Source organism: Pseudonaja textilis, chromosome 2 (genome assembly GCF_049901715.1).
Source record: "Pseudonaja textilis isolate UNSWEBS1 chromosome 2, rPseTex1.2, whole genome shotgun sequence".
Taxonomy (NCBI): Eukaryota; Metazoa; Chordata; class Lepidosauria; order Squamata; family Elapidae; genus Pseudonaja; species Pseudonaja textilis.
In genome coordinates this window covers 72,594,943-72,622,647 of record NC_141991.1, presented here as the reverse complement: position 1 = coordinate 72,622,647, position 27,705 = coordinate 72,594,943, and the positions used below count along the sequence as shown (strand labels likewise).

The window sequence follows — 27,705 nt, the reverse complement described above, 5'->3', positions numbered from 1 at the left end:
CTTTGGGATCTGAAATTTAATCAATAAGCATTGGGTATCTTGAGTTTTTTGTCAGAGGTGGACAATTATAGCACCTTTACAACCTGTGGACTTCAACTCCCAGAAACCCTGAGCCAATATGGGTTCAGTCTGCTAAGAAGATTAACCTTAAGTCTGTCTTAGTACACAACATATTACTTATGTTGATTGGAGGCTGTAACTAATAATTGGTTCTGGTGCAAAGCCTTTTATTTTGACACTGGAAAGGATGTGCTTGTCATCAACAATAACAAATAGTTTTAATTTAAGTAGCTTGCTAGCACCATCAATTGTGAACTGTAATGATGGAAGTGCTCCATCTTATCACTTGAGATGTCCATGTTAAAATATTTATATTGTGGGAAATGATCTAGTATGATCTAGATTGAAATTTTTAAGAAGCTTCCTGGTTTGTTTCCGTCAGGAGCATTTGAATAAATCTGGAAGGTTCTTGAAGGTCCTTTCCCCATAACCCCTGTTCACCCTGTTTATTTCTTTCCCTCCATCTCTTTTTGGCTGTTATCTCTGGAAGGATGGAGTGTATGTATACCTACTTCTTTTATTTTTAAATGTATAGTTTGCGTATGCTGATGGGCATTACTTATTTTTTTTTCAAATGCAGTACCATTAATAAATCTTAATCTATTATTACCTTTTTATTCTGGTTTACACTTTTTGAGTGTGGCTTCTGACAGGTGTGTGTGTGAGACATATGAGACATATGTAAATATGAGAAAGCTGCTGATTGGCACTTAGGAAATCAAGCTTAAGTCCACTCTCAGCCAAGGAAGTTCTTCACTGGATGATTTTAGATTAGTCACTTTCTGTCAGCCCAACCTATTTCACAGAATTGCTGTAGGGTAAACTGGGATGAGAGATGATCAGCTTGAACTCCCAGATGGAAGGCAGGAGATAAATCGAATAAATAAATGCAGACTTTTATTTGAGAGAGGAAGCGTCTGGGATGGTTTTGGCCGAAACTTAAATTTATAAGGTTGAAGAAGCTAGGAATTGTGCTATATATATTTTTTTGTTTGCATTTGCAATTTTTATTCTGACTACTCATCTTTGGTTGGGGGAATCATCTTGTATCATTCTCCTTTTGATATATATATATATATATATATAATCAATTGAATGAATTTTAAGCCACATAGAACAGTTGATATGATTCTTCATTTTAGGTTTAAGTTAGAAAATATCAATGTAAGAAAATGACTTTGATTTAGTTAACAAATTTTAGTGGAGGTTGCAAAATAGATGGGTAAGTCATTGAGGGACCATATGTGTGCCCATTATGGTACTATTTTAGAAATACTTGTTCACTAAGTTAAAGCAGTGTATAGCTTTCTTATACTATTTGCCTCTCCTGTGCTTTCGAGTTAGGATATAATAGAAATAAAATACAAATTCTCACAGTCCTGTTCTAGAAAAAGCAGGAGAAGTGGATTTATTATTTTGATTTGCTCTATTACTAACTCTGAGGAGCGAAACTGTCTCTGTTCCTGATGCTATATATTGCAGTTAAGAAGGTGTACGTTTAGTATAAGAGAGGAACCTAACATATATATGTGTTTAAAAATATCTTTCAGATTCTTGTTCTGGATGGCAAGCGACTACGCACAGAACCAGCCAAAGTAATGGAAACAGTTCAGAAATTTCTTGGAGTGACAAACACCATAGATTATCATAAAACTTTAGCGTGAGTTCATCATAACTGCTTTTGTTTAATATAATCTTTGAATCTATTGTCAGCATTGGATCCTACTTGCTTGTATCCCTTGCACTGCGTGCATTTTTAACCCTATCGAGATGATACTGAAGAGCTGATTTTGTTTGAGGAACTGTAGAATTGGCTTCCTTTCATTTTGCAGACATCAAGACTGCTCTGAAGCTTTGAAACCCTTCATCGCAAACGATTATAGTAGACTTATGGTTAATAATAAGACTATGTTCTACTCTGGCTACAGTAGCGATAAAATGCAGAATATTAAATAATTGTTTTCTGTAGCAAATGCATAAACCATTGAACATACCTTGTGGTCCATGGATGACTGATTGGCCATAACAGAACACAGTGTTTTCTTTCAACTACATATTATATTAATATGTATGTAATAAGGCCGTGATGGCGAACCTATGGCATACGTGCTAGAGGTGGCACGCAGAGCCCTCTCTCTGGGCACGTGAGCCGTTGTGCCAGCTCAGCGCTGCCATGCATGTGCATGTGTGCTGGCCAGCTGGTCTTCGAGTCTCTGCCGTGCATGCGCAGGGGGCAGGGCGCACGCAGGGGTCACGCGCATATATGGGAGGGCAGGATGCACGGAAGGGGGGTCATGCAGGATCACGAGCGCATGCATGGGGGTGCAGGGAGTCGCGCATGTGTGGGGGCAGGTTGCATGCACAGGGCGTATGCGTGCGTCGCATTTTGGGGATGGGCGCTGAAAAGGTTAGCCATCACTGTAATAGGGAAATAATCTTTTCTATCTTCATTCCAGGTAATGTGTTTCAGGGTCAATTTCCCTGTTTCCCTTCTCGCAAACCCTTTCACAAGGAATTTCTTCCCTGGTCGAGTTTAAAACATGTGAATCTGAATTCTTGCAGAGAAACAAATTATGAGGAGGGGAAGGGAGGGAAGCAGGGAAAGGGAGAGGAGGGGAAAGGATAACCATGCTCACTTCTCCATGTGTCATTACTTTTCTGGCTAGTACAAAGAAACATTTTAATAGGTGTGTGTGTGTGTATGCGTGTTATCTAAATTTAGGACAAGAAGCCATTTATACCTAGCTACAGGACCACTGCACAATGCATTTAAAAACATTGGAATTAATAGATAAGCAGAGAGATGTGAACGGAGACAAATTTATTTCTCTTCTACTGCTATTGAGTTTTGTAACAGAGTAATAGTGTGATATGGTCATTCCATTTGTTTGATAAAACGGATCTCATTCTGATCAGGAAAGTTGGTTTCCATATTTAATTATACGTAATTACACTGCATGTATAAAATAAGTAATTCTCGCTACAAAATGGGGATCATTTGGATATCATCTTCTTTGTAATTTGTGATAGGTTTGATCTCAAAAAAGGATTTTGGTGCCAACTATTAGAGGGAGGGAAGACCAAGTGCTTGGGGAAAAGCAAAGGAAGAAAATACCCAGAGATGGATTTAGATGTAAGTATGTAAAATGAGGGCATTTTTCATGTGCTGTTCTTAGAAGATACTGGCACAGTTTTGCGCCGGGTAGCCAGCTGATCTGATTTTGTAAGGACAGAAACCCCACTAACCTTTGCTATGTACTCAGTGAAAACTGTTTCCTCTCCATGTTGAGATTCAATGCCACTGCAGGAAGGCTATGCATTTTTGAAACACATGTGCCGCAGTCATTTAGATTTCTCCCCACAATCATTGTTCACAAACTGTTGCAAGATAAGATGTGGTCCTATTAGGCATTTCTCATGATGCTTTCCCAGTTGGGCAGTTCGACTGAACATATTAGCTTTGCTAGGATGGTTCGTGAATCCTTACCCTGCTGAAGGATAAGATCTCAGCATAGCTGATGCTGTTTCTATAATGCTTATGGGAAATAGACCCTAAATTTGAAGTCTTGTAAGTATATGGGGAGAAGAATACAGGTGATTAAATCAACATAACATGTGGGCCTTTGATCTTTTCTTATATTACCTACCAAAAGCTGACTTTCCCCCCTATAGAATAATGCTTTGGAATCATCTTACATTTTGCAGTTGTATGATTATAACTATTTTATGTTGAAAGACAAGGAATCCTCCATAATTTATGTGTTAAATCCAAGTTAAAAGCAATCCATTTTGATTCAGGTACCTGCCTTGATTCTGCTTGAACTTTTACTTATTTACTTACAGGACTTTAGATGGTTGCTTATCTCATACCATGACCCTAGTCAATTGATAACCACCGATAAAACTTGGTTAAAAGCAAACTACTCTTCTCCCAGACAACAGACCAATTTTCCTTGCAGCTCAACCCCTCCCCATCCTATGCTTGGGCGAAGAGCCAGGTTTTCATATCCCGCTGGAAATGTAAGGATAGAGATCTATCAAATCTCAGGTGGGAGGCTGTTCCAAAGGGTTGGGGCAGCCACCAAGAGTGCCCATCATATGGCAACATTTAAGGCAGAGGGCCTGGAGAACAACCTCCACCGAAATAAACAAGTAGAATGTTCAGATACCCTCAGGTATATACCCATACTTGCCCTATAGTGTTTCCTCAGTCTTCAGATTGGATAGTAACTTCCATTTCAGAGCTACCGACATTTTTGTGAATTATAATACAACCACTGATTTTAGAGAAAAAGCTATGATAACATTAATATATTGCGTTCTGCAGCTTTCAGAGCAGTGAAGTTACCCTTGCTGCACTCTATTGTGGTTCCTGTAAGGATAGCCCTGGTTGGCAGCTAGTGGAGATGTCTCCTGTGGCTTCATATCCGTGTTTCCCTGAAAATAAGACCCTGTCTTATATATACACATCCCATCACACATCCCATTATACCAACATCAACTCCATCAACCAATCAAGAGGCAGCAGCGCAGACAACCAGCCCAGCACACCAGCCCCCACCACCAGTATTTATAGAGAGATGGCAGCTCCGATCACACACTGCTTACACTGGCACGAAGCTGAAAGTACCAGCCTAAGGATGGCGAGTGGGACCTCGCTGAAACGTCACCAAGATACTCTTAATTTTACACGGGAAAAGTCCCGAACACACCTAGTCCGACATACCTGTACCCGTGAAAATCTACGAATATATATATATATGTATATGTATATATATGTATGTATATATATGTATGTGTGTATGTATATGTGTATATATACTTAAGTTTAAGAATATATATTCTTAAGTTTTCGCGGGTACTTACATGTATGGCATTCAGCTTTGTTCAGGTATTTTCCCATGTCATTGTAGTTGTGCTTTTAAAGTTGTAACAACGTTTTGGCAGAATCTCATCTGCCATCAGAAGCCTGATGATGGCAGATGAGATTCTGCCGAAACGTTGCAGAATATGTATGTGTGTGTGTAATATATATATATATTCTTAAGTTTTCGCGGGTACTTACATGTTCGGGTATTTTCCCACGTCATTGTAGTTGTGCTTTTAAAGTTGTAGCAACATTTTGGCAGAATCTCATCTGCCATCATCAGGCTTCTGTATAGTGTTCATCTGTGAGTCAGACTTTTACAGTGGTTTCATATTTAAAGGCATCAGGCAGACGAACACTATACAGAAGCCTGATGATGGCAGATGAGATTCTGCCAAAATGTTGCTGCAACTTTAAAAGCACAAGTATAATGACGTATAAAATATATATATACAAAGCTATATATACCATATATATATATATACTATATATATATACACCAAAACATATATATGATACCAGGTCTTATTTTGGAAGTGTGTGTGTGTCATCCACTGACCCACCTCACTTGCACACATCACCCCCCGGACTTCTCATAGGCCTTCAGGAACTTCTTTGGCTGGCAAAAAAAACAAGGCTTTCCTGGAGGCCTCTCTAGCCAATCCGGAACTCTGTTATCAGCTGGAGAGGCCTTCAGGAAAGCTTTGCTGGCTACAGCAAAAGAAATGGGCCGAGATGTGCGAGGATTGGCTGCAACTATCAGAAAGTAAGTAGTAGAGCAGCTCCACACACACACACATCCTCACCCTAGGTTAATTTTTACCCATGCATCCTGGAATGGGTGAGGTCTTAATTAGGGCTTATTTCAGAAGTAGGGCTTATATTGGGCACACTTGTAAAAACCAAGCTAGGAATTACTTTCTAAGTAGGTCATATTTTTGGAGAAACACAATAATTCATGCATTTCAGGGTTCCCTGTCCTCTTTAACACCATCTTATATTTAATCATAGCATTTAATTATGTTTCTTTGTTCTTTTCTTTCTTCCTCATGCAGTCCAGAGCATTCTTGAGAGATTATTATAGGGACCACAACATAGAGTTATCCAAGCTACTGTATAAAATTGGCCAGACACTGCCAACTTGGCTGCGGGAAGAACTCCAGAACACTAGATAGCCACTTCTTATCTCTTGTATTAAGCAATAGTAGAATGGATCCATGGGGAGGATCTCAAACCTCTACTCCAAGCCAACAGGACGTGATAAGATGTGAGATATTTTACAGAGAAGAAGCATTTTGAGCAATATCCGTTCAAGATGTTTGAGGAAAAGTGGGAAATTGTCCATATGATTGAACCTGGAAGCTTGGAAGAAAGCAACCATCTGAAGAACTACTGGAATTGATGTACAAGCAGTGGCTCAGGGCCAAGCCAGGACTATTACATCTGTTTCTGTCAGATTGCTCGAGACCCCAGCTTTACTAAAAGTATTGAGGTGTGCCTCCTTGGCTATAATGCCAGTTTTTGGTGAAGAAGATTCATAAAGATCTGAGATTTCCTCACCCGTTATTTCCAATATCTGGAATGGTATTAAAACAAAATGACTCCTTCTCTTTGGATAGATGACACGAGTGGATCAAGAATTCACCAGGGATCAAGAATAATAGTCCTGCACATGTATGGGTTTGCAAAAGAACATGATTGATAATATGACCATGGAGCCAGAGGGAGGCCATGCTCCAAGCATGGACCTAATTATGCAATTTGGGCTCAGACTGAGATAGGACTGAGATAGTGTTCTGGAACAGAGATCTTGGTTAAAGCAGATGCTCGGTTTTTATATGGAAGACTTCGGAAGACTTTGGTATTGGCAATATTTAGATTATCCCAGATCGATTTTTTTCTGTCTTCTTATTTACAAATATATTGGGAAAGGGGTGGAATGATCAAGAGTGAGCAACATAGTCATCTGACAATGTTGGCAAGATAATTTGCTCCAAAGAGATATTTTAATTTGTGTCCTTCTTATAGCCCTGTCTCTGGTTTCAACATACAATTATGTGAGATGTGATTTAAGATTCAGTAACTGAATCCAATATTTTTTTTTATTTCTGGTGCACATGTCCTGCCTGTTTGAAAAAGGATGACATTCTAGCATAATGTGTAAACTTTGCTCTAATGGTCATCCTAAATACAACTTAAGAGAATTGATCTTCATGAGTATTGAATGAACAGTATTTTAGTAGTTTTCTTTTTGAACATTTTGGAGTGGGATAGGGAATACATATTAGAGTTGGTATTCCCAAGTATTAGGTTCTTATTTTCCCACCCTTTTGCTATTGTAGAGGATAGAGAAAAATGCCCCATGGGTTTGGTTGATTTGTCATCACAATGTCTGTTTCTGTTAGAATCATTTTAGGATAATCCTGTGGCTGTCCATTATTTCAATTATTTCCTCCTGTCCAATGTGTCTTATTGAGCTGTGACTGAGACTTTCCAATAACCCATTTATTCTAGTTTACTAAATTCCTTTGTGTGTATATGTGTATGTATGGAATTTATAAATATGCTGCTAATAGTATTGTGTATTCATGCATGCACACACACATATACACACTTGGCCATTGCTGTCTGTGTTTCGAGCTATATTAACAAGGTAAATAGAACCCATTTCCCCCGATTTGGCTTATTCTGTCCTGTCCTGCTACATATTGGATGTGTCATAGGAAAGACATGTTAAACTTGCAATCCAGAGCGGGCTGGAAAAACAAAGGTCACGACAAGAGTCAAAGACTTTTGAAAAGCCGTTTTAATTCCTCAGTGGAGGAATTAAAGGCACTGGAGTATCGACTGGTCTGACTACTGCTCGATTCAAAGTTGGAGAGTTGTTACGATATTTTAAAAAAAATGTTAGTATTGCTAATGGAAACATTTACTATAAATTCAACAGTAGGTTATCAAAAAGATTTTCAAGCTTTTTCCATCTGGAGGTAGGTATCTGCCCCCTTCTCCCAAATATCTTCCTGTTTTGCTTAAATGTTTCTAATTATTGGAAGTGATTTGCTCAACCAGTCATCTTGTTTTGGTTTTCATTAAAGCTGTAATCATACTAGCACCAGTTCCATGAATGAACATTTGGACAAAAGGCAAGAAGCAAAAAAAAAGGTTTCTTCTTAACTTAGATCTTAGACTGCCTATAATTGCTGGCAAAACAGTCTAGCTATAGCTTCCAACACATTTGTTTCCATTGATCCTGTGTGTGAGCACCATCTAGTGGATCATGAAATCATCATAGACTCTAGAGTAAAATTTGAGTAAAATGGAGTAAAAGCTGCAGAGAGCTTTAGGCCATTGAGTGTATAGCTAGTTAGTGCAGCGATCTAAACTGGAACCTGTCCAGTAGCTGACTGCCATGCCTCACCTCTACTTGAAGATAACCAGTAAAATGATTTTTTCCACTGAAATTCAAATTCCTCTGAATATTAGGAGGAAGTTGTTTTCCCCTCTAATAATCAGACCTTGCCTTTCGGTACCTTAATCCATTCTTTTGCATCCTGCAGTCTTGCATTGTAGACAACACGTCTCTGCGTGACATGTTTTCAGATTTAGAAGGACTAAATCTTAAAATCTTAATCTAAATCCCCCTAGATCTTAATACCATGAATTCTTTCAATCCCTCTTTATAGTTCTTACCATTGTTCTTCTCTGAGTTGATTACTCCTTTTCATCTTCATTATGTTTCTTGTCCCCGTTTGTTTAGGCAGCTATGCCAGTAATGAATGTACGTTTGAGACAGAAGCCTGCGTAAGACCAAATGTGGGAAGATGACTTTATCTTGTGAACGCTCTTAATACAGTATTTTACGTGCAGCCTTCTGTATGAAAAGATTTGCTGTACTTAAAAGCAAAGAGTGCTGAAAAGTTAAGAGTCCCAAGCTTCCCAGTACCCCTAATTAGGTGGACATTTATCTTTTAAGGTAGAATAAATATGGTTGGGGGTGGGCAGGAGGCAGAGTTGCATCTATTGGCAAAACTAGCTTGCCCTCCTGCTGCGAATCATCCAGCGGTCTTGGCTGGCTGGGGGAATTCTGGGAGTTGGAAGTCCACGCATTTTAAACACCGCCACGTTTGAAAAACACGGATGTCAAAGAAGGCTATTGGCAGAAAAGATGCAGTGACAAGACTTGGAATGACAAGACTTTAGCATCTGATATCTGCAGCCTTATGAAATAAGACACAGTGTCCTTTCCAAACCATTGTAAAACAGGCGCAGCATCAAGAAAAAATTGACCACTGAAACATGGTAATGAAAAGACTGCATTGGTCCATTTGGGATATGGGTCATTCATCAGAAATGGTAAGCTTGCTCTAGTACTGGGTTGATTTTGCTACGGCTTCAGATTTCTGAGTAGACATCAATGCAGAAATGAAAAAACAAAACTCTGAAATTATAATCTGCAAAACAATATATTTTCCTTTGCCCTTTGTGGATAAAATCAACTTCAGAACAAGGGATTTACACACACACCCCCACACACACATACTCCTGTTCTTGAGTGCAGTTTCTCTGTGCATCCTTTGTGCACCAGGATCCCTGAATCAAACCACCAAGTTAAGCATTTGATAATGTGAAAACAGTCTTGCCTATCTGTATGATGGCCCTCAGGAAGTTGTTTTAAAGCAGTCCACAGAAGCAATGGTAGCTGCTACCTAAAAGGTTGTTTTCATTGTGAATATTATTATTGTCCCAGTCTTAAATAACAAATTGATGTACAATGTTTAACATTTGGTTTTTCAAAATAGCAGTCTACATAGTGTAGGATGCTGCCAAAAGCGAGACATGCAGAAAAGAATTAAAATTAGGTTGTGCATAACAAAAGTATGTATCCCCAAAAGCTCCCAAATGCTGGTGTGATTTAATGTGCACTAGAGAGGAGAAAACATTTGCCTTTTCACTTAGTTGGTCAGCAATAGTTGGAAAACACCACTGTCTCTGGACTTAACAGAGGACTTAAGTAAAATCTGAATTTGAAGGACACTTTTGTTTTTTATTTGGGTTTTTTTTTAAAGGAAGAACTCTGGGAATTCCTTTTGTCATGTTTGCATGAGATTCTGTATGTTTTCCCATTGGGAAGGGTAGGGGTTATTTTGTCATGGTGGGAGGGAGGAAAAGGGAGGGAATATTTTTAAAAGTCTCCCGTATTTTTAATCTGTACTTGAACTCATTTTGGGTTCAGAAAACACTGTCACTAATGTAATGTCCTGGTGAACTAACTGCTAATAAAAGGGGTTGTCTGTTTTTAGTTAACTTTGTGGTCTTTTTATTTTGGTATATCTGTAGATTTTCTCTGATTCTTTTATATTGATATTAAAACTGAACTTAAAAAAAAAAAGTCCATCAGGGTTGAAATAGAACTAACAAGCTGAAGTTCCCAAACTTGATGTAGTCCCTTGCCAGAATCTTGGGACAATCCCAAAACTATTCTAGAAGTTGCTACTCAATTTTATTTTTACAATTTAGAGTTTTGTACCAATTTAGTTTTTCTTTCCGGCACCTGTCTCAAGGTCAGCAAATGTGACTCTGAGCAACCTCCCTCCACAAAAATGGCTTAGTTACACAATGAGAGAGTTCTGTCATCTGTTGTTTAAAAGCCTTCTCTGACCACAAACAAGAGTTTGATAGTTTACATGCTCATGTTTGGGACTGGATAGACACACATACACACACACACAATTCATCTGTGCTCTATTTAAGGCCAAAATATGGTATCCTAGCATTTTACCATGGCAGTAGTTAACCTTTTAAATATGTACGAGTTGCATAACAATGCAAACCAAATAAACAAAGGAATAATCCTATTCATTGAATTGGGTTTGTCTGCCATTTACATGATGCCAAATATGTAAGAACACTGAATTTCTTAGCTCAGATTTGCTTCCTTGGAATTCAAGATTTCATGATTTATTTAACCCTAAAACCACTAGAAACCTTTGCCAGGTGGCAGCACTTAGCACTGGGATTGAGGCTGGTTTGGCCAATTTGTAGAACGCTTGACTAGTACTCAGAGGGAAGTCATCGTGCTGCAGACTAAATAAGGAAACTGAAGAATTCTACTAGAATAAAATAAGGGGCAAACTTTCATGTATTGTTGCCAAACAATGACATGGAAATCTCCATAAAGGCATCAGGAGGCCTCCATAAAGAAACTTGTCTCGGGGAATATAATGGCCCAAAATGATTCCCAATCAATGAAAGAATTAGGTAACTCACCATTTTTCCATCTTTGGGGTCTGTACTGCATTTGGCTTTTATTTGGGTTGGTTTGATGACTGGTTTGGTTTGACCAGTGGTTTGGAATGTGTGGTTCTAAATATATTTGTGACAGATCATAAACAGTCATTTTGTGAAGACCATTTACACAAAATAACCATGAATTTTAAGATAACCCTCTTAAAAAACTTCGGGAAGAAATCCTCTGCAGATCAAATTTCAGTTATAAACTGGAAAGAAAAAGAAATGTGATGGCACCAACATCAATGTATTCCCTGATAACAAGGTGATTTCCCAGAAGGTAGCAGCATCTTGGCAAATGGCAATAAAAATGAAGTTCCTACAATAGTTGTATTTGTCTTCATTTTTGGAGACATGAAAAACTGATTGAAACAAAGCTGATTGGCTTTAGCTTTTGTTTGGAGTGTAGAAATTGTTCTGAGTGAAATGATTCCCTGCGTGGTTGCAGTGCTTTTAGCCAGATAATTATAGCAGCCAAGAACACATTGGCATCATTGCACTCCCTATTGCATTTCATCAGCATTCAGGTAATATAGATATTGTTATTCTACATACAAACTGACTTTTATTTGGATCTGAGGCTTCTCTCCAGTGAGGACAATACCACGAAGGCCCCTCATATTCAAAGATCAAATATTAGCAAAGTAGGAGTAGTTCATCACTTGGAGTAGATACGAAGACCTGGATTGTGGTTGCTGCAGGTCATGGATGTGGCTGGTAAAGGAAACAGAACATTGAATGTCTCAAATTATTGGATCAGGAAGGGTAATGAAGTTTATATGTGCATGGTACAGCTAACACGCTGAGGCTGGTTATAGCAATTGGATAGTTGAAGGGTGTGAGAAGAACTAGATGGATCTGTTCATGATGATACCAACAGCTACTTTTACTGGAGAAGGGATAACATTCTAGCAACCAATACAAAAAAGTGTACAGGCAGTCCTCGATTTAACAACCACAATTGGGCCCCAATTTCTGTGGAGACAATCATTAAGCAAATTTTGCCCCATTTTCCGACCTACCTTACCACAGCTGTAAGTGAATCTCTGCAGCTGTTAAGTTAGTGACACTGTTAAGTGAATCTGGCTTCCCCATTGACTGCTTGTCAGAAGGTCACAAAAGGTGATCATATGACCCCAGGACATTGCAACCGTCACAAATATGAGTCAGTTGCCAAGAGTCTGAGTTTTGACCATGTGACCATGAGGATGCGATGTGATAAATAGTCTCAAGTTTTTTCAGTGCTGCTGTAATTTTGAACGGTCACTAAATGAAACTGTAAGACAAGAATTACCTATGTTTCTGGTTTTATAGTGCCTCCTGGCTAGGGGAGAGTGAGATATCTGCTTCCAAGTATATGTGTGCCTGCTTGTTTTAGCTCAGGCCATCTCTGCTGGAGCTCTGCTGCTCCACTAATTCTGGAGATTTCCCAACATCTTTGTTCTTGGATTTAGCAGGTTTTCACTGCTGGAGCCTCACACAAAGATTTGGTCTTTTCATCCCTTGTGGGAATTCAGATTAATATGTTCCCAATTTATAAAACCTGATGTTTTGTATTCAGAGGAAGTAAAATGAAGTGAAAGATGTTCATCTGACTTGGAAGCAACTGTCACTAATGCAAGCTTGATAGTTTTGCTTAGTCAATTTCAGTTCCCAAACTTAATCTAAAGGTTTGCATGTGAGCCACGAATTGGGTAACAATATAGAAAGATAATGTTATTTGAGGGCAAGACTTAACATTTGGCTATCAAAACTGGGCACACACAGGAGCCAAACTATTGTACCTTTGGCAGGAATGGCTTAGAGGCCTGTTTTTGAAAATCAAATTTCATCAAAGCGTTTGTAGAGAACATTTTCCCTTCTTAATGGCTATAAGATAGCTTTTGTATTTACTTTTTTTTGTGGGGAGGGTAATTTTTATGGTATTCCATGTTCTCACAGACACATCCAAAATGCATACAGGCAACTACTTGAAAGGAATTATATTACCCGCAAGCTCATTTTCCATCCAAATTTAATCATGAGGTAATATAAAAAGTTTTATTACAGTGTGACACTTATAGTACAGGCACTGCATAAGCCCTGATTTAGGGCGTCTTTTAAAGGTCTTGAATTCCACACGCAATCATTTACAAGGATACACTTTCTGTGACTTGGTTTCTGCAGAGAGAACAAAATATTTTCTTCCACTGCAACAGGGAATATATTGTTAAAATTGGCTTGTGGCTGGCTTAAGAATAATTCAGTATCATAAATTTTCTTCACAAAAAACATGTCAGTATTTCAGACTTGGACATTTTGTAGCTTTGAGCCACATCCGGCCCTTTGGCTGTGTCTACATGAGGTCAACTGGAAATTAGAAATCAAATGTAAATGAGACATAATATACATTCTTATCAGTAGCAGCTAATAAAAACCATATGATTTACTTCTTTTTGTAAAGTGATAAAATTATGATGATGCCATGAAACAATGGTATTTTTATTTTATTTATAAAATTTATTGGCTGCCTATCTTACTATAACTCTAGGTGACTTACAGTTCCATATAAGCTAAAAAATTAAAAGTTAAAATGGAACACTAAAACCAAGGACACATGGAGGGGTGGCAGAGAAGGGAGAGATCTGGGATCTGTTGTTAATCAACCACATCCATTGCGCTGTTCCTCCACTGGGGCCCCAAGCTGACTGGCAAAACCACATCTTTAGGCCCTTATGGGTTGGGGCCAACTTCACATGGGGGAGGGCGTGGAAGTCGCTTCAGTGGGCAGAAGCAACAACAGAGAAGGCCCTCCTCCTGGACCCCATCAGCCAGAATAATTGGGCTGACGTAGTGGTGGGATTCAAATTTTTTTATTACCCGTTCTGTGGGCATGGCTTGGTGGGCATGGCAGGGGAAGGATACTGTAAAATCTCCAGTCAGAGGTGGTATTTGCCGGTTCTCCAAACTACTCAAAATTTCCACTACCGGTTCTCCAGAACTGGTCAGAACCTGCTGAATACCACCTCTGGGCTGACAGGACCCTCAGCATGCCTCCTGTGCCGGCACAAGTGGTTCCTTATACCACTGTTTCACTCCTAATACCTGGCTTAGTCAAAGAAGAAACACAATCCTCCAGATGTCATATTCTGAATATCCAGCACCTCCCCTAATTGCAACCCCGAGATGGCTTGCCAGTGGCTTGCCGTTTCGGGAATTGACATCAGACCTAACAGATTTCCCTGCTATTCCAGCTCAAAGGAGGAAAGGAAGGATATTCTTACTTTGGAGACAAGTAATAATTGCAATTTGAAAAATGATTGCTTTTCTAATTAGTGAGGTAGAAAAGACAGAGTCCAAAGGCTCTGTCAAGTCACACACACTGCTCCAACAAAGATGGGGAAATCATGGGATTCTTTCCAAGTCTATAGAAGGAACATTATGCTCCTGAACAGTTAAGGTATGTTTAAAGCAGAGATGCGATTGAACTGACGAATAATCCTTTCCAATTCGTCCAGCATATTGGTCAACTAATTTGCACTGCCCTTTTTTGTGGAAAATGGAGACAAAATATGCACTGATGACCACTGATAAGTAGCTCTGGCAAGGGAATTACTGCTGTTTCATGAGGCTAGAAATGGCATGTAAATTTATTCTACTTTCTCTAGGAAGGCATTTAACTGTGATGATGGCTACTTACACATTTCAGCTACTGCTATATGTTTATTTTGAGTAGCTGCTGAGGAAAACCATTGTTTGAATTAAAATCTAGAGATACTGTGTAGAAACTAACAGTGAGAAGGACAATTAATAATGAACACCCTCAAGTCTATCAACAGCATCACCTCAATTGGTTTGTTTTGAGCCTGTGGACATACTGTGAAACAATGTATATACCAATGAATGAAGGTGGGAGGCTTGACTCAAAGGAAATCATCATTCAGGAATCTTGACCAAGGATTGTGATTTTTTTTTTCCTGATGCGAAACAGATCAGAGATTGAAAACTGCTAGGTACCATTTAGAATAGGAGGCACATCAATTATATCAGCCAACAAATACATGCATATCATGCAATCTTTCTGTATGCATCATAAACTGCTCAATCAAGTTGTAAGGGGGGAAAATGTCCCCGTTTGATTTTCTGTATATCTGGGAGAAACCAGCACAGAGCAGTATCTGTGTAGCTTGTTTAGCCAGTAAGCAGGAAAGAATAAATAGGTTTGCCCCTATATTGATTTCTTGCAAGTTAATGTGAGTGTGGATTGTCCTCCATAAGCAGGAATCAGGTGAATTGGTAAGTGTGTTAACAACACAGCGTGCAAATGTTGGTGTTTGTTATTTTCTTTTAGAGTAGATGAACTGATTCTCTGATTCTAATTAAAAAAAAATACTGAGCTCTTGTCCGGGTATGACATTTTAAATCACTGTTCTTATTGATTCTATTTATGCTTTGAAATACATCTGTTTTTTCTTGTCTTTCACTACAGAAAATAAATCCACACCCTCTTCCTTATGACAAAGCTTCAACTGATGGAAGATTGCTATCATGTATCCCCTTAGCCTTCCCTTCTTTAGTCTTATCATATCTTTTAGTATTCTTCATAACACTTAGCCTCCAAATCCAATCAACTTTGTTGTTTTTTGCATTCTTTCCTCAACATCTTTTTTGTAGTCCAGATGTGGCCTGACCAGCAGAACAATCACTTCCCATGATCTTAGTATTATGTCACCGTTGAACACATTGGTAAATAAGTAGTGACTTTAATATGGTTGAACCCTGGGCATGCTGGGGCTTTTGATTTCATTTTCTTCAATGGTGAAGCTGACATAAAGCATCCCCCATCTATTTTGGTAATTTAGAGCTAGCAGACAAAATGCTATAAGGAATTTATTGGAAAATCGGACATAAATGAAGAAAAGACAGTTGTGGGATTATGGCATTGTACAGATTGTAATCTGTATATTTCTACATTTAAGTCATCATAGTGTTTTTTTTGTTGTTGTTGCATAGGGACTAGAAATCTAACTTTAGCTGACCTATCTTTCAATTTTCACGCTGATATAGCAAGCACAGGGTGGATTCGTAAGCTATTTGCAGCATCACCAAAATAGACCTCTTTGCTAACTTGGCAGCAACATTTTAAAAGAGAGAACAGCGCCATGCAAGTTACAGGCTTCTAATATTGCAGCTTCAGAGAACGCGCCCCCAAAGTGAGTCCTACTAAGTTAGCGTGCCTCCAGATGCCAGATTTGGTTCTTTGTGTTTACCACAGAACTCCTGCTATGCAGCTACCAGGAAGCCATTTGGAGTGTTTTGGTGCTTGTGTCTTGTTCCTGCTGGAATGTATTCTCCAAAGAGGTCAGATGACAAGGACACAAATAGAGTTCCCAGATCTTGTAACAGGGATACAGTTTCAGCTAATGTGTTTTGGTTTTTTCTTCCCTTGTTTGTTGTGTAACAGATATCCTTCCTCTAATAAAACCTCCTGTTCTATTCACAAAGCAGTGATTTCAATGAGCAACTTGGATTACTTAACTTGTCTTTCTCTGGTCTTCTCCAGAACTTAATCTGAAGCAAAATTTATTTTCGGGATCTTAGAAGCTGCCAATTGGCCAAGGAACATCACTAATGGATCCTGCAACAAAATATCATAATGGGTTCATCCTCTTATCACTTTAAATGCAGTACTATTTTAAATATGATATGACCTCATGACCTTTCCTTTATTTCACCCCAACCCACAGCTGAGATCATCTTTAGCTATTGCATTTAAAACAATTTCCCATAACTGTTGCTCTGGACAGAATCCAGCATTGATGATGTGATTGATGTTACAGTCAGGGAATGGAGTCAATTCAGCTCCTTGTCACCAGACTCCTGCAAATATGGTGCCTCCCCTCTGCTAGAGATTTCCCTCCATGGCCATTTTGTCTAAAAGAGATGGGTTACGGTACCTCAGTGCTGAGAAGTGAGATGTTTAACCTTCCAAAGCCTATCTTAGGTCTCACTGATTTCTTAAATACATAGCACAGGTTGGAGAGATTGCCAGAGCTCTGTGTAAAAGAGTCTAATTTTACATTTTTATAGAACATTGATTTCAGTTAGAAAGAGCCCACACCAGGGACGGTATTCTACCGGTTCAGCCTGGTTCAGCCGAACCTGTAGCTCCAAGGAACATCTATGAGTGAATCAATTCGCTCCAACGATCAGCTGCTGGGCCGGCCCGCCCTCCTGGCTCCATTCTGACCTTTATTTCCTGGTTTTGAAGCTCAGCTGCTTTGTGCAGCATAGCAGATTGCCGCCTGTCAGCTATTTAACACACACAGAGAGTGCAGGATTGCAGGAGGCGGTCAGTAGCAAGCCCTCTGCATGTGTCTTAAAGTTACCAAGGTTGGAGACCCCTGATCTAAGTGTTCCCCAACATATTTTGGCTACAGGTTGCCTTCCAACAATTCTGCTGTTGGTGAGCACTGAATGCAAACAGAAAGGAAAGTCATGGTGTCCTGGATCAATAAAGCTGTGTGGCCAAGGGTCAAATTCTGGGTGCTGGTACTCCTAAGCAGGCTTTGTACAGTTGTCCAATTCCAATAGGCACTCCTTCCCAAGGCTGAGACGAAGATCTACTTATATGTGTTTCTTTCCAAACCATTACAGGACATACTCAGCATACATTTTTCTTTCTGAAGGCTGACAAACAGTTATTTCCTACCACCCCCACCCTTTAATCATAGCAATGTACAATCCTGATAGAACATTGCAGGTTGTTCCTTGTGGGAGCTAGTAGGAGGAAAGGTGAATGGTGAGCAATACAATTATGGCAATAGAGATGAAGTTCAGGATCTAATATTACCAGTGGTGGGGTTCAATTTTTTTTTTACTACAGCTCCTGTGGGCGTGGCTTGGTGGGTGTGGCAGGGGAAGTGCTGCTTCGAAGGTCTCAAGATGGTTTCAGACCAAAACCGGCATTCAAACATAAATGGAGAGTGCGTCTGCAATGAACTGTGAGCAGATAACTTCACAATCAAGATCAAGTGAGGTACTAATGCCACTCTACAAAGCCTTAGTAAGACCACACCCAGAGTACTGCACCCAGCTTTGGTCACTACATTATAAAAAAGATGTTGAGACTCTAGAAATAGTACAGAGAAGAACAACCAGAATGATAAGAGGACTGGAGACTAAAATATATGAAGAACGGTTGCAGGAACTGGGCTTGGCTAGTCTAGTAAAGAGAAGGACCAGGGGAGACATGATAGTGGTCTTCCAATATTTGAGAGGCTGCCACAGGGAGGAAGGGGTCGAGCTATTTTCTAAAGCTCCTGTAGGCCAGATAAAAAATAATGGATGGAAACTGAACAAGGAGTTTGGACTTTGGACTTAACACTCTCAGAAATTGGAAAGCCCGCACTGGAGGTATGGATTTCTGAGTGTTTAAAGAGAAATTGTTGTTGTAAGTCGGGGGGAGAGGAAAAAAAACTTTTTGGAGCAGAGCTTGAAAAAGGAGGAGACTGCCTAGAATTTTAAAGAAAGATACATTTTAATGGGAACCTTTTGATCAAAAATAATGGATGGAAACTGAACAAGGAGAGATTTAACCTGGAAATAAGGAGAAAATTTCTGACAGTGAGAACAATCAAACAATGGAATAGTTTGCCCTCAGAAGTCGTGGGAGCGCCATCACTTGAGACTTTCAAGAAGAGATTGGACTGCCATTTGTCAGAAATGGTGTAGGGTCTCCCGCTTGAGCGGGGGGTTGGACTAGATGACCTACAAAGTCCCTTCCAACTCTGATTATCTGTTATCTGTAAAATCTCCATTGATTCCCCACTCCTGGGGGAAGGTTATTGCAAAATCCCATTCCCTCCCCACCCCAATAACCTGCTTTCCAGCTCTGTTTTCCTGTGTAAGGCAACAAAAGAAGACCCAGCCAATTAGCTACAATTCGGGACGCAGAGAATAGATGGGGGTGGGGCCAGTCAGAGGTGGGATTTGCCGTTTCTCTGAACTACTCAAAATTTCCACTACTGGTTCTCCAGAACTGGTCAGGACCTGCTGAATACCACCTCTGAATATTACCTAGCTGCACCACTGGAGGGGGAACGAGTCTTGTCGACAAGAATAATGAATTTTAAGCAACCAGAAAATGTCTTTAAAAAAGAGCCGAGTTGGAAACAATATCTTAAGCTCTGAAAATATGCAGACATAATATAGCATCCTTACGTTTTTATATTATCTTTTGCTTTCAGGGCTTCGTCTTGGCTTTTGAAAAATACAGTTTAAATCATAATGAAAACTCACAACAGAGCAAAACCAATAATGAAACATTCTGACGGCTGTGAGCAACAATAGGCTCCGAGAGCGTCTGGGTTGTTTTTATTTTTCCACGACCAGAGAGCTAATCCTCACGGGCAGCAGGAATGCATTCCATCTGTTTCTGCCTTGACCCGCTGAGGGCTGCAGATGGGGCACGTGAAAATGTATTTCCCTTCCAAAATCAAAAGCTGCTTTCACCCCACCCCAGTCCCCGCATTGGGTCCTATTTATATGGAAAACAAGGACTGACTTTGCACTAATTTAACTCTCATGGCTGCTTCCCAAAAATTCTAGACTTGGATTCCTCCCATTCCGATGAATGGCCCTTGACAGGGGTTTATAGCACCAAGGGGAATATGCCTTCAAATTGTTACAGTCTAGGATGACTTAATTCAAGCTAGCGGCATAAAATCCTTGGAGGGGGGGGGCATGACATTTTTGCAGCTATCTGCAAAAGTCTGCCATGTCCACCCTGGATTGCAGGAGCCCAGAGGTACCAGGAAACTCCTCTTGGTTCCCTTCCCATTTTAACTCAATTACCGGGACCCTTTGCACAAAACCCTTCAGGTCCTTCTAGACTCTTTTCATGTCCGGTGCTGCAGGATCTGAGAATGAGATGGCTGGAGATTAGAAATACCTCCAATTAACTCTGGTCAGAGCTGTCTCCTTTTTTTGCGACTGATGTCTGAGGTACCGGAACCAGTTTCTGATTAGGGAGGAATGCTGCCAACATAGTCTTCATAACTGTGTAAATCGTATTTCCTCTCTCTCCTTCCCATTGCTATATTTGTTATGAATTCGGGAGGGGAGTGGGAAGTTGGAGAAAAATAAGCACGATTTCTTAACAAGCTTTCCTCCAAAGGGGACAAGATGGAATGGAGTGGTTTCTTAGAGGGCTTTGTGCAGTTTTCTCTTCCCTGGGAAGGTCCCATGTCTCAAATCAATTCAGAATATGGGAAGACTTTTACCTTTGGTCAGAAATAGTGGGCATGTTTAGAAATACCAGCTAGTATTTGTAGATATATTCACCAAAGATATGAAGTAGTAAGTGTGTATATATAAGGATATGTCAATGTTCCAATGCTAATCTGCTTGTCTCCTGCACTTGTTCACTATGCTACTCCTGCATTGCTCTTGTGTTTCAGAAGCCAACTTCAAAATAACCCAATCTGGATTATAACGGTTTGATAACGGAGTTGTACCGGTGCTCAATCCAGGCTACAACCACCACAAGTCCTTGTCTTTCTCATCTGTGATGAGAAAGTGGGACTCACTGGCTTGACCTTGTATGTGCTGGCCTCCCAGGGTCTGCCAATTCCTTTGGTTGGATGGATCCTTCCTTATTAGTCCTCACGGCTTTCATTTGCTTTCCCAAATGTTTGCACAGATGTATGGCTTCACGTTCTTTTCCCAGGTACCATTCTTTGAGACGAGCGCAAGCCCCTTTCTTTTCCCCCTAATTGAACCATTGTTGTTCAGATGATCAAAGCAAAGAGAACAGGTTGCTTCTTTGATCCTCTGTAGGGCCAACAACAAGAAAGGAACAAGTGGGCAGGGAATGTGCCAGGTGTGCTAGCCAGGCAGAAGTGAATCTGTCACTAGATTGACAGTGCTGCTGTCAAGGTGAAGAAAGTGCTGCTTCGAAGGACTCAGGATGATTTCACACCAAAACTGGCATTCAAACATAAATGGAGGGTACATTTGCAATGAACTGTGAGAGGATAACTTCATTGTTGCTTGGCTTAAGAAATGGTGGGTGGTGCATACGGGTGAGAAAGCAAAGGAGAAAGTGTGGACCTCTTCTTAGTGAGCTAAACATATACGACATCAGGGTTCCATACTTGGTTTCTTGATGAGCCTAATGATGATAACCCTGCAAGAAAGCAAAAGAAAAGAGAAAAGAAAGAAAATAGAAATAAAAGAAAAGAACAAGATGATAAATGGATAGATGACAGATGGTAGATAGATAGATAAATATGGATGGATAGACGACAGACAGACAGATGATAGAGAATTGAGAGTGTGATGTGTCTGGTGGTATGTTTTATTAAAGAATTCGCTGAAGAGGAACTTAGGTCTGCCCCTCTTTGTGCACCAGCTGATAAGCTTTGCATCAGGCGCCAGGGGTTGTACAGATTCCCTTGTGATGTGGCCTAAAGGCTACCAGAATGTAAACTGAACCAGAGGACTGTGGAATGTTATGGTGTTACACTCAAATGAAGGTCTTCTTTAGATGAAACGTTAGAAGTGAGCTTGACTTTCCACTTCACCCCCAACAGACTGAAGCTGATGGAAAATACTTGAGGAAATTAAGAATGAGCCTAATGAATACCAGACCCGGGTTCTAAAGAGGTTTATTTTAACCTGTCTGCGTGAAAAATGAAGTTCAGTTTAGTTAAAGCTTTATAGTTGGAATCTAAAATGGAGACAATAAAGAGGATCAAGATGGAATGATAGTTTTTCTATCTTGTTGCAAATAGAGAGAAAAAAAATCTCACATTCCCAGAAAAAACAATTAATATTGTGTTCTGATCCTGGCAAAGGGAAGTTAGGTGAATTTCACTAGGCAACTGAATGTGTGGGCTAGTAGGCAAGCAATTAGTAATTAAGTTTGAAATGGATGGCTCAAGTAATTAGAAAAAATATCATTGCTTCCCACCTCACCACCCCCAGGCAGATTTTGCTTTTATCATTTTACATTTGAAACACATTTAAATTGGAGATAGGGCCATTCTGATAGATACATTAGAAAACCATATTTGGGCTGCAAAATTATAGATGTTAAGATTTTATGTCTTTATGCTTCAATATAACATATAGATAGACTCTGGAATTATCCATCTAGTTCACCACATCCCTGCTGGCATTTCAAATCAGTAAAATATACTATATATGAGCTGCCAAAACCAGATCATTTCTTAGATGGCAGTCAGGGTTTTCTCTACCTGCAAGCCATTTCTATAGCAAAGGGGTGACCCTTCCTATCCAAATGATCTCCCTTCAGATTTGAAAAAAGACATTTATTTTGGAAGCGTTAGATGAAATGCAAAGTTTGGCCTTTGCTTTATTTTCCCCCCCAAAGCACCACTTTTAGTTTATTATTTTATTTCATATGCAAGGTTTTAGATGGCTTTAATAAGCATGCAATCAATCAGCCTCTTTGGTTGGGGAGTCTACTCAATGACTCCTTGTCTGTGTTGGAAGGATGCACAAAGTCAGGCTACTTTGCAGTTCTCTGGAAGTGGGTTGGGCTAGGTGGCTTTGGAAATGCAAGAGTTAACTTGTTCCAGGCTGTTGCCAACAACAATCTTTGCCTCTGTGGAAAACCCACAGACTAGGCAAAATGTTGCCAGCTCAGGGCCAGCAGCTGGAACAACAGCAAGCGTTGCTGCCTTCCAAGCGGAAGAGAATCAGCCATCCAGAACATGGCCTTTTGACTCTCTCACACCCAATGAAGGAGGAAGAAGTAGAGATTGCCCCAGCTTGCTTGCTAATACCATTCAGTTGACATTTCTATCATCATTCCTATGTAGGTGACACATGTTTTCTAGGCTCACCTGCCCAGGGCTATTACATGCTAAATTCCTGAAAGTTTAACAAAGGTGAGCTTTGCTCTGTGCACTTTGCAAATTGGATCTCTGAAACTTTATTGTTATGAACTATAATTGGTTTAAAACCCTGCATGTGTACCTGATATTGAAAAATTACACTCCTGATGTAAGAACTGCATTGGCTAATGGTATATGTTTCTGCGTGCAACTCAAGGTGCTGGTCATCACCTATATAGTCCCATGTGGCTGAGGTCTGAGTATCTAAGAGACCATTGTTTGCCAGAACCTCTAAAACTAAGTTGTGCTAACTGTATTTGAAACTATAAACATCTTCCCAATCAGATGTCAGATGTTAGACCTGTGGCCATGCTAATTTGGGAGAATGTCTAATTCACCCAGAGGAGGCCAACCCAATAATGCCAAAAATGTACATCTAATGTTCCAAAAAATGGATGTAGGTTATTTTTTTCCCCCACTTTTCATGTAGATTGTGTTGTTTATCTTAAATCATAGTAGCCAGTTACATGCTATCTCTTCCATTTGACTCTAGGATATCGAGTGTGCTTTGAGACCAGATTTTGGTTGTGCAATCCTCTTGCTTAATTGATGGAATGCTGCTTTATCATCCTCCGATTATGCTCTCACGTGTTTTCCCACTCCTTTTTTTTCCCCTCTCAACTTTTTTATCCAAAAAAGGAGGCCGATGAGGTCTTGATTAGTAAGGCTGGGAACTTACTAATGGAAGGCATGTTTTTTTATGCCTCCCATTTCAGAAAACTCTTTTTGATCGGACCTTGCTTCTCAAAGGACTCCTCCACATCTGCAGTATCAGATGAATTCTTGAGGTCACTATAAGTCAAGGCAGAGCACTAGCCAAACTCTTGATCCTTGTCATCATCCTATAACGGCAGTAACTTCACCTGACGTATGCCCCAGTGGTAGGATTCAATTTGTTTTACTACTGTGGGCATGGCTTGGTGGGCATGACTTGATGGGTGTGGCTTGGTGGGTGTGGCAGGGGAAGGATACTGTAAAATCTCCATTCCGTCAGCATTGGAAGCCATATTGAGACCAGATGCTCCCATGCTCCCACATCTCAGCCTGGGAAAGTGGGAGGGGGGAATATATTGGAGTATATCTAGTTAGACATAATAACATTCCTCTTCTGATTCGAGGTCAGGTTGCGTTGTGCATAACGGAGAGAAAGTCTTAACTGGGGACGGATGGTGATTGGGCCATGTGATTTGATGATGGGTGCAGGGCATGGATTTTGTAGGTTTTTACTTACTGTAAGGAAGCCCGGAACTTTCAGATTTGGGATTCCACAGTTGTGCCAGTTTACTATCCAAAATAAAGGGAACCTTCAAGAGATGTCTGTCTCAGAGTCATTGAGTGGAATGGAGTGTTGCTGGAACGCTGACACTTTCCCTCCCCATTCCTAGGGGAAGGTTACCACCGGTTCTGTGAACTACTTAAAATTTCCGCTACCGGTTCTCTAGAACTGATTAAAACTTGCTGAATACCACCTCTGGTATGCCCAGTGCACATGCATTCTCTTCCTCACAACCAGAATCAGGATCAGAATCAGAATAGAACTGGAAGGGACCTTGGAGATCTTCTAGCTCAGCCTCTGCTCAAGCAGGAGATCCTATATCATATCAGACCAGTGACTGTCCAACCTCCAAGAAAGGTTGTCTGCAACTGTTCCTCTTTTGGAAGAATATCAGACTCTCTTGGAATATGGATTGAAAACCGCTAGATTACAAGTAAATGTTACAACAAGCTCTTCATGGGACTGTATTATTAATTATAATTTCAATCTAATATATTGGGCAGTTGTCCCTAAACTTGGCTCAGTGTAGTCTTTAACTTGTTGTTTCTAGCAGTTACTACTGCAGTCACTAACAAGCTGAGTGATTATGCAGTATTGATAAGTACACAGTTTATTTTCCAACCTGCATTCCTACAGAAGTGTGCAATCAGTTATGAGCTTCCTCCTCCTCCTCCTCCTCCTCCTCCTCCTCCCTCCTCCTCCTCCTCCTCCTCCTGTGAAATGGCAGCATGAATGGAAAGGAAGGAAAAAAACATGATTCACAAGATTCTATTGCTGGAAAGAATTTAAAAATTAATCCACTGAACTAGATTCCGAAAGCAAGGTACATTCTTGCATAGCTGTACAGGTGTGCCTATTTTTTTTGGAGGGGATCATCCTAAAAGAGCAGTAGTCTCTTAAGATTTTACAATGAATAGAACAATGAACCGATGGAGAGATAAATCCTAATGGAACATAGAGAATTCAGAAAAGGCAGAGAAACACAAGATTGGGTAATTAATATAAGATGGATCACAGTGGGAGCAGGAAAGTACAGACAGGAGATCCAGCTTCATTGACAATGGCAAGATCTTTGATAACATAAATCATGCCAGAATATGGGTGTATTATTAATAGTTTTGGTGTATTGTTAACAGTTTTATCACAATAAGGTTATTCTCCTGAGTAACTTCTACCTGAATTTGGAGAAAAACATTCAGATAAGGGAAGGGAATGACTCTAGGATATACATTGCCCTCATATTTACTTAATTTATAATAGGAAACTATTATTAAAATGCCAGGATTGGAACAGAGACAACTAGAATCAAACCTGGAGGTCAATACACTAATAATTGCAAATATACAGAAGATAGTCACAGTCAAAATAGAGCAAATATAATACTTATTAAAAACAAATAAAAATGGCAAGTGAAATATCCGTGTCCATGTTAATGTTAATCCTAGGGAAGAAGGCAATGCCAAATTTAGACAAGATAACAAAGATAAGAGCAGTTCAGCAGCAACAAAGATTACGGCAATTAAAGCAATGGTATTTCCTTACTAAAATATGGCTATGGAATCTGGACACTGAGAAAAAAACAAGAGAAATGAGATAGAGAGCATTAAATTATGGCTCCATGTTACTAAACATATTATGAACTGTAGCAAGAACCAACTAATCAGTGCTGGGCTCAATAAATTCTGACATTAGACGATTTTTTTTTCCTAACGGTTTTATTAAGATTATAATATGCAAGTAAAGCTATAGAATAAAGGAATTCATTTTAAAAAGAAAAAAAGGGGGGGGGAGATAAAAGAAAAAGAAATCTCTCCTTTCATCCCCAGCAAGATTAATTAACATTAAGAACTTATCACTATTTCTTAAAGTAAAACTTTTTTTTTTCATTCCTTATCTTATCCCAATGATCATTTTGAGAGATGAAGTGAGTTTGCACTAGAAAAAATATATAATTATGCTTGGCCAGGACAAGAGAAGTAAAACAAAAAAGGAGATTAAGTTGGTAGATGTGATCGAATAAATTACTCTAATACCTCAGAAGTGCAATGTGCTGTTATTGTAACCAAATGCCAAACATTTGCCCCTTCAGTCACTAGTACTCAAACATGACTCACTGGTACCTACATTAATTAATCCATGAAATAAAGACAGATGCTGAAACATATGTCAACTTTCACACTTGTCAATTTCTTCAATTACAACACAATGTGTGGAACTGAAGAACTAGTTTATGTAACCAACACAGAAGAAATAACCTTGCCACTGCTGTGCATATCACTTGTATCTGAAAACCATATCAGAATAGCAATGACTCAGAAATCAAAAGGTTCCATTACTCCAATATTAAGCAATATTTTTCCCCTGTAAGATGCCTTTGATTCAACTTCTGAACAAAGCCTCTATTCTGCTTATATAGTTAGTCCTCAACTTACAACCACAATTCAATTTCCATTGCTAAACAAGGCAGTTGCTAAATAAGATGCACCCAATGTTATGACTTTTTTGGTACAGCTGTGAAGTGATTCACTGCAGAATCACTGCAGTTCTTAAGTGAATTATATGGTTATTAAGCAAATCCAGTTTCCCCTATTGTTCTGACCCACGCCTATTCCAACAAATCAAATACAATCCAAAGGGAACAGAAACCTTGTAATGCTTCTGCAAAATAATTAGCTGTGATAAGCACAAGGGTTGCCAAACTGTGGGAGACTTGCCAAAAGATAACAGACAAGAAATAATTTGCAATACAAGAATCTTCAAATATAAACTCAGGATACTGGAATGTCCAAAACAACTTTGCCTTCTGCAAAGAATGTTAGTTTCACAGCTGGCTTTTATCTTCTTGAAGGAGGGGCCATTTCCTTGCAGCCTTACTCCTGAGTCACCCATGCTGTTGTAGCTGCTCTTTCCTATGAGCGATCCTGCATGCACATGCACTTGGCACAGGCTCCTCGGGAACCTCCTCATCGCTGCTGCCAGCCCCCACAATCTCTGAAGTCAGCAGTCCACTCCCTAATGCTCCTGGCCCCTCATCTGAGTCCTCGGTCTCCTCAGCTGTCCACACCTGCTGCCGGCTAACCACAACACTTATTGTTTTCTTTGTTGGAAGCCAGCTGGAAAGGAACAAATGGCAACATGTGACCCTGGGATGCTGCAACCATCATAAATTGATGCTGCTTACCAAGCATTTGAATCTTGATCACGTAACCATGGGGATGTTGCGATGGTCATAAGTGCAAGGATTGGCTGTAAGCCATTTTTTTCAATGGTCACTAAAGGAATAGTGGTAACTTAAGGGCGAAATAAATATA

The 27,705-nt window shown here is 39.8% G+C and overlaps 1 protein-coding gene across 2 annotated transcripts in view; it reads left to right on the top strand.

Moving 5' to 3' along the window:
- The window catches only part of NDST1 (N-deacetylase and N-sulfotransferase 1), a 103,453-nt gene extending 93,222 nt beyond the window's left edge, over positions 1-10,231 (top strand). For both annotated transcript variants that reach the window (XR_015741711.1, XM_087924276.1), the window contains exons 13-15: positions 1,611-1,720; positions 3,091-3,193; positions 5,983-10,231. Coding sequence is in view for 1 of the 2 variants with exons in the window: in XM_087924276.1 (XP_087780402.1) it covers positions 1,611-1,720; positions 3,091-3,193; positions 5,983-6,102 (333 nt within the window). In the remaining variant the exon portion in view is untranslated. The remainder of the gene's footprint in view (positions 1-1,610; positions 1,721-3,090; positions 3,194-5,982) is intronic.
- Positions 10,232-27,705: the final 17,474 nt, after the last annotated feature.